General features: G+C 36.6%; 1 protein-coding gene across 3 annotated transcripts; it reads left to right on the plus strand.

Moving 5' to 3' along the window:
• The first annotated feature begins 295 nt into the window (after positions 1–295).
• LOC105056383 (probable transcription factor RL9) lies at positions 296–7925 on the plus strand. 3 transcript variants are annotated; one of them, XM_073248123.1, is made up of 7 exons: positions 296–1632; positions 1763–1839; positions 2431–2476; positions 2656–2800; positions 6778–6855; positions 7165–7240; positions 7433–7925. In XM_073248123.1, the coding sequence occupies exons 1-7, from the start codon at positions 864–866 to the stop codon at positions 7544–7546; spliced, it is 1305 nt and encodes a 434-aa protein (XP_073104224.1). In that variant the 5' UTR covers positions 296–863; the 3' UTR covers positions 7547–7925. The 3 variants fall into 3 exon arrangements, with proteins under 3 accessions (XP_073104224.1, XP_010936861.1, XP_019709941.1); XM_010938559.4 differs by lacking the exon at positions 6778–6855; XM_019854382.3 differs by lacking the exon at positions 6778–6855 and having other exon boundaries at positions 7168–7240.
• Positions 7926–8163: the final 238 nt, after the last annotated feature.

An 8163-nucleotide genomic window follows, 5' to 3' on the forward strand; every position in this document is an offset into this window, starting at 1 on the left:
GTACTGGTATACATCATCCACCTTAAAGGAGATTAAAATAAGTTTGAATTTCAAACTTGATTATAATTAATAATTAAAAGTATCTAATAATGTAATAACATGTTTCTTGCCTCTTATCTCTCTCTTTTTCTTTTTTATTTTTTTGGTTAATAATTTTTTTCCTTCCACTTTGGCTTAGATTAGAAAACAGTGCCGGTGGAAAGGAATCGCAGCACAAGCCTTACTCCTTTTTCTTTTTTTTCTTCATCTTCGAGTCTTTATATATTCTCTCGTGCTTATAAGCTTCCTCCTAAGATATACACCGATTTCCGCCGAGTAGCCAGGAAGTCCAAACTCCCGTTGCCTTTTGTGCCTTGACCGCTCTCTCCCTCCGAACCTCCCTTTCTCTCTACACACACAAGTGCCATTTTCCCACATATACTGCATCCAAATGAGACCCCCAACCATTCCAAAAGCTCTTCCCTTTCCAATCTTTATGCTCTCCATCCACTAAAAGCATTCACTCTAAGATCACCTACCCGACCCCTATCCTCAGAGAAAAAAAAGATCGCCCAACCAACCTCTCACCCGTTCTCTCTCTTGATCACCACATACAAAGAGAATAAAGAAGGAACACTTGCAGATCATACACCCTTTCAAAGCTCTTCCTCATTCTCTTGCTCCCCACTTCGATCTCCACATAGAAAGGAAAGAAAAAGAAGAAGAAAGCGTTGCTGCAGCTGCATGCTGGTACTGGGGTACCTGGTGCAAAACTTCAGACTTGTGAAGTGGGTTTCCCCTCTAGCTTATCCCTCAATCAACAGACACCATCCAAGCATCAAGAAGAGACCAAGGAGAAACGAGAGGAAGCGTTAATTTATAGAATGCCAATTCAAGGAGTCTTCATGGAAACCTCCTCGATGCCTTCCCCCGACCTCTCGTTGCACATCAGGCCCCCAAGAACCTCACCCTCCTCCACCCCCGACACCGACCATGACCTCGGCCTCGACCTCCTCCAGCGGATCGAAGCCCTCAAACCCCAAGCCGACACCTGCTCGAACTTCGCTTGCACCGATCTAACCCTCTCGAGTCCATTGGCAACCTCGGCGGCAGATAGCCCATGGAGGTGGCAAGGACCATGGCAGGATCGGTGCCACAACGGTCATCTCAGCGAGCTGGTGTTGGATGGCCCGAGGCCAATAAAGGGAATCCCCATCTACAACGGCTCTACCTCACCGTTCCTCTCAGCCGATCCCAAGATGTCATCTATACCTTCTTTATGGTCCTCATTTGGCTCTTCGGTGCCATCCTCACCTTCTTGTTCTAGTGGCTACTCTTCCAATTTAGACACAACGACATCTTTCTTGCACCCACTTGGTTTGCTCCCATCCATGGGCTCATCCCATCATCCGATGATGGCGCCCCCGGCGAGGTTCACTGGGCTATCATCAGACGCGGGCAAGTACTATAACCACCACTACCACCACCACCAATATGGAATTGGGCCGCTGGATGTCCCTCACAACATGATGAGGAGTAGACTCTTGCAGAAGCTCCCAGCGAAGCGGAGTGTGAGGGCGCCAAGGATGCGGTGGACAAGCACACTTCATGCCCGCTTCGTCCATGCTGTCGAACTCCTCGGTGGTCATGAGAGTATGCTATATATATATATCTCGATCGCCATTTCCTGCTATTTCTTTTTGTGATTATAGCGTCTTATTTAATCTATCATTCGTGGAATTTGGTGAATCTCTTTTTGCTTTGGTGGATTGTTTTGATTTAGGGGCGACGCCGAAGTCTGTTCTTGAGCTCATGGATGTGAAAGATCTGACTCTAGCCCATGTCAAGAGCCACTTGCAGGTTTTTTTTTTCCCTTTGTTTTAGGACCATATTCCTAGCTGGCCTTCATCCCCCTCAACCTGAGCAGAGCTTCCATCTCTCTCTCTCTCTCTCTCTCTCTCTCTCTCTCTCTCGTTTAGTTTATGTCTGTACAGTAGTAATTAATTGATGCAGTGAATGACTAAATGAATGAATGAATCAGTAATAGGTCTGCTTATTTTCAGACAAAGAACTGCCATACGTAGGTAAGGTCAGAAAGAGAGAGAGAGAGAGAGAGAGGAAAAGCAGCCATCATTTCACAATAATAGAAGGCTACAAAAAACCTCAGAGGCATCAACCTCGTGAGCAATGGAAGAGGGAAGAAAAATGTTAAATAACAAGAAATATCTCAAACAAAGAAAAAAATGAATACAAAGACACCATAGAAAGAAAGGAGTTTAGGCTTGGATTGGAGCTGGATTCTCCTCTTTACCTTTCCTCTTTCTTTCTTAATGTCGCTGTAACTTCGCTTCGCTATTATTTTTCTTCTTTTCTTCTCCTTTCTCTCTATCCCTCTTTCCATCTCTCTATCTATTTAACTGCTTTAAATTTGCTTTCTCTCTGGCTCTACAGATGTATAGAACTGTTAAATCCACCGACAAGCCTGCAGCTTCCTCAGGTAATTCGTATTACTTAGCCTTCTGCGTTTTTCTTTATTTCATCTGTCGCTCCCTCTTTTCTTTTTTTTTTTCAACTCTTGTACTAAATTTTCCACTAAACCAATATAAATCACCTTCATTAAGAAGTGCATTATCAGCTTCTTCTTAATACATCGTGTGTATATTATGTATTCTCAAGCCCAATCAGAAGGCTCAGGCGAAGAAGATTCTGCTCTTGGGACTGGAGATCTCAGCTTCCACCAACCATTGGAGCACGAAGGATCAAATAAACCAGTCCAACAGAAGGACATGGACTCGAGTACTAGTTGGAGAAACTCATCTAAGTAAACCTCTTTCTCTGTCTCTCTCTGTCCATTCACACTCCATATGCATTCTTTTAGTGTTTCCAATTAACAGAGAATTCTTTTTCCCCAATGAATGTCTTTGAGCTTAACTTAGAAGATTGACAAGTCTACGTTCTCCAAATCTAAGTGCAAAAGGGCTCCCATGGCAGCTTTAGCTTTTGTCTCGCCCTTTGCGTTCTTTGAGATCTCATTGGTAGATTTAAAGCAAAAGCTTAAGGTTAAGGAAAAGAAGGCATTCACTTGCTAAAAGTGATCAAGCCAACTTACTTTGTTAATGCAGTATTTAGTTGGTGTCTTTTGTTTAATGCTTGTCTTCTCTTAGGGTCTATATTATGCCCTCAGTGACCGAGAGCGAAAAGGCCAATTACACCTTGACTTGAGTGCTCTCTTTGATTTTATATTATTATTATAATGCAGCATCATGTCCAGGTCTTGGGCTTTAGTTTGTCTTTTGCTTTCTTGTTCCAGTAGTTTAGACTTTCAATGCATTGGCTCTGATTTTTGTGACGTGATTTGACCTCATCTGTCCAAGACTTACGTACATACTACCTCATATTTTCTTCTCTTTTCTTGTTATCTTACTTTTAAAACCTCACTACTAACATTACCATCACGTTTCGTTGTCCTTTTTTGGTTCCTATATTCCTTTTTCTTCTTAGACTTCACAAAAACTTGTATCATAGAAGGTTGAAGTACTGGTGAAGGATGGAGTGCCTCTGTTAATCATATCACAAACCTTCCTTTCTATGTTGTTTGTGTGGCACTGAAGGTAGAGAGAGATAAGCCCATGTCAGGACCTTACAAGCAAGTCCCGCAAGTATATTCGTTACTAGACCTTTTTCTTTTAAAAAAAAAAAAAAATCAACATATCTATTACTGATTTTAACAACTTTAAATACTCGAATATAGTAACAAAACATTAAGCATCATAAATTAACTGCTTCAGACATAGCTGCCAACTTTTTCTGATAGATCAGATCTTATAATAATCTTCCTAAAAAATCCTTTGGTACTAACCATTTATCTGGGAAATGGAAAAACTCAATAGTACTTCAGTAGATACTTTAAGTGCAGATGACTTTCCTTAACCTCTTGGTGTGAATTCATTGTTATCCTCCAATACTGAAAAGTGATACAGGATTACTTGATTTTGAATGTGCTGGATGATGACTAATAAGGTATCAAGAAGTTCTGCATAGAAGCACATACATGTTGGAAACTACTCTAAGAAAGATATTAATAAAATATTAATAAATTAAGTGTTCTCATGAATAGTAATGAGTACCGAAAACCTAATGTTGCCTAGGGTTTCCCAGGGGAATGGAAGATATGAAAAAAAAAAAAAAGCAATCATTATAATTAAAACTTTCACCATGGAAAACAAATTGATGAAAACTCCAATAATAAAGAAGCCAAGGTGATGGCATCAAACATGTTGGTGCAGCAGGCGCTTGCAGAAATACCTGGGTCTTTATCTTCTTTGCTATGAAACGAAACCTATAAATATCCAAAACATGATCGGTCTGAATCCACAAGAGAGCTCTAGCGAACATTTGCTTGCAGTCATGTAGGAATTAAATTGGGAGACCATATATACAATGCAAAAATAACCGCAGCACTAAATGAAGTTAAAACAAGTAGTGTGCCAGCGGGAAAAAGACTAAGAGTAATTCTTTATGCACCACGTATGGTGCAATAGTAGCGCACCATCCAATAAAATTAGAATACGTAGTGCATTTAGATGGAACGGACATTTAATGTTGCTTAGCATTTTTCTTTCCCTAATTTTCAGTAACTAAAATACTCTTTTCTCTATACAACAAAGAAGGAATAGTATTATTACTTTCTAATGCCTTACGGCTTTCCGTAAATATATATGACGTCCTAAATTATATACATGATTTTTTGTATATTTATGACATTCTGAATAATATATCTAATGCCTTCTATGACTTTCTATGAATATATATGATATCCTGAACAATATATATGACTTCCTAATGTCTTATATGATTTTCTGTGAGTATATATGATATCTTGTGAATATATATGATATCCTGAATAATATATATAGCTTTCTAACGCATTATATGACTTTCTGTGAGTATATATGTCTCGAATAATATATATGACTTTCTGTGAATATATATGACATCTTGAACAACATGTATTACTTTTAAGATCTTATATGATTTCTATGAACATATATGATGTTCCAAATAATATATATGACTTCCTATGAATATATATGACGTTCCAAATAATATATATGACTGTCATATATATTATTCGAAACGTCATATATATTCTCAAAAAGAAGTCATATATATTGCTTAGGACGTCATATATATTTACAGAAAGTCATATATATTGTTTGAAATATCATATATACTCACAGAAAGTCATATAAGGCGATAGAAAGTCATATATATTATTTAGAATGTCATATATATTCACAGGATGTCATATATATTATTCAGAATGTTATATATATTCATAAAAAATTATCAAGATATTAGAAAGCCATATATATTATTCGAAATATCATAAATATACAAGAAGTCATATATATAGTTCAAAACATCATATATATTCACAGGATGACGTATAAGGTATTAGAAAATAACAATATTATTCCTTCTTTGTTGAATAGAGGAAAGAATATTTTTGTCACTAAAAATTAAAAGAAGAAAAAATCGGATGGCATTAAATGTATGTCCTATCGTTAAGTACACTATGTGCTTTAAGATAATTGGATGGTGTGTTCCACGTTAAATTTATTACACCGCACACGGTGCACAAAGACTTTCTCGAAGAACTAAACTAGAAGAACACTATTTAGGAGAATAGCCAATAGAAACCCAGGAGGATTGTAAGGGCGTGCGCGCGCGCGCGCGCGCGCACACACACACACATATATATATATATATATACATACATACATATACATACATATACATACATACATACATACATACATACATATATATATATATATATATATATATATATATATATATATATATATATATATATATATATATATATATATGTGGGTATGTGTATGTGTGTATATATATGTATATCTATATATGTGTGTGTGTGTCTATATATATATATGTATATGTATGTATGTATATATATGTATATATATGTATACACACACACACACATATATATAGATATATACATACATACACACACACACACACACACACACATATATATACATGTACACACACACATATATATAGATATATATACATACATACATACATACATACATATACACACACACACACACACATACACACACACACACACACACACACACACATATATATATACATGTACACACACACACACACACATATATATATATATATATATGTGTGTACATATATCTACACACACACATATATATATATATACACACACATACACACACACACACACACACACACACACACACATATATATATCTTGGGTTGGTCCTTAATACCTATCTATACATACATATATACAAACAAACAAACATACTTGCATGCATGCATCATGCATCCATCCATACATACATGCATGCATGCATACACACACAGTGAGAGAGACACAGACCCCAAAAACAATCTTTTATAAATAAAACAAATCCCCTAACAAGACGATCTGATCCACGTCAGTTGCTCGGGATGGTTTCTGGTAGGATCTTGATATGAAATGTTATACACATTTATGTGAACTGGAATCATTTTTGTCTTTGTTTAAGTAGGTAAAGTTGTAAATCATAACTCCATTATGTGGTGTTGTTAGTACATTTAGGAAATTAATGCTACTTTTTAAACCATTAAATTGCCGACTTGACAAGAAAAAAAAACAAATTGGCATTCTGAAATCAATGAATTTAGATATTCTGTCCTCTCGCAACAGAATTTTGTTATTGTGAGCAAAAGCATTTGCAGAAAAAGAAGAAGAAGAAGGAGAAGAAGAAGAAGAAGAAGAAAAAACAAGTTTTTTTCCCACCTTGAGACTACAAAACGGTATGGAGGAGCATATTTTTCTAGGAAGGAAATAAAATAATTTGTCAACCAAATGATGTTCCAATGTTGCTTCTAGAAGACCAACACAAAACCAGCCTTCCATTATTGATTGATGAAAAAGGAAAAAATTACAATTCTATATACAACCAGAACAGTACAGTACCGGTAAAACATAAATTTCACACCTAGCATCATGCAGAAGAATGATTTGATATAGCTTGTGTTGGTTATGAGCAGTCCTTGTTAATGTGTCACTAAATTCAATCTTGAAATTTTGCATGACAAGAAATTTTTCGTGAAAAATTTCAGCAGGAGAGCTTGGATGCAAACCAATCCGAGGGACATGGAAGGGCTTGAACCAACGACTTTCACATCCCGGACAGAGGTATACTGACAAGCAATTACTTGCTGGATATTACACATGTTACACAGAGATACAGATAAAGGCTCTGTTTATAAAGTAACTGGCATATATGTAATACACAAATGACACAATGTCTTTTCACAAAATTTAGGAGGAAATCCAAAAAAAAAAAAAAAATTGAATGATAAAGTGCATTTCTGGACTTTTAAACAGGATAGCCATCTTTGCCGATCCAATGGCTCTGTTGGGTCTCATGAAGAACTCAAAAACCCTAGCCTTGAATTCACCTTAGGAAGACCAGGCTGGCATGGCAGAGAGCAGGACTAATGCTAGTGAAGCTACATGAAGATGGTATACATCCAGTGGTTCCTGGAAAGTTCAAATGCATTTATGTCATCAATGAAGCATATAAGAAGGCCAGTGAGGAGAGAATGGAAAACCTACTATGTTATTCTTGTTTGCAAGGTGCATGAACCTTATGTTCTGCATCTGGTCCTTGTTCTTCTTCCTCTTTGGATTTTCTCTTGTCCCTTATTTATCATAAAGTTCTCCACTTCTTGATTTTGTTCTTCTTATTTTCTTCTCGTGTGAACTAATTATAACTACTTGAGAGTGGAATGGCTAGAGCTCAAGTTAGTTAGTGTCTAACAGATGATGTACATACCAAAAGTTAGAAAGAAAAAAAAATTGTTATTTTATGCTGCAACCTCCGCAAAAATCCTTTGTCTTCTCTCTTTTATTTATTATGATGAGAAAGAAAAAAAATGTTATTATATGCTGCAACCTCCGCAAAAGTCGTTTGTCTTCTCTCTTTTATTTATTATGATTTTCTCGTTTCACAACTTGGGACTTTATTGTTAAAGTGCAAGAGCTTGCCGAAATCCCACATAAATTCTTTAAACATGTGGATGGGAGATTATCTGCAGAAAATATCATGATGGAGC

Source organism: Elaeis guineensis, chromosome 13 (genome assembly GCF_000442705.2).
Source record: "Elaeis guineensis isolate ETL-2024a chromosome 13, EG11, whole genome shotgun sequence".
Taxonomy (NCBI): domain Eukaryota; kingdom Viridiplantae; phylum Streptophyta; class Magnoliopsida; order Arecales; family Arecaceae; genus Elaeis; species Elaeis guineensis.

Excerpts from the sequence above, each read along its gene's own strand:
- LOC105056383 (XM_073248123.1), top strand. The coding sequence starts at position 864 with ATGCCAATTCAAGGAGTCTTCATGGAAACCTCCTCGATGCCTTCCCCC. Across the intron at positions 2,801-6,777 it reads AGTTGGAGAAACTCATCTAA|AAAAAGAAGAAGAAGAAGGA; the intron begins GTAAACCTCTTT and ends AAGCATTTGCAG. Across the intron at positions 7,241-7,432 it reads CTTTCACATCCCGGACAGAG|GATAGCCATCTTTGCCGATC; the intron begins GTATACTGACAA and ends ACTTTTAAACAG.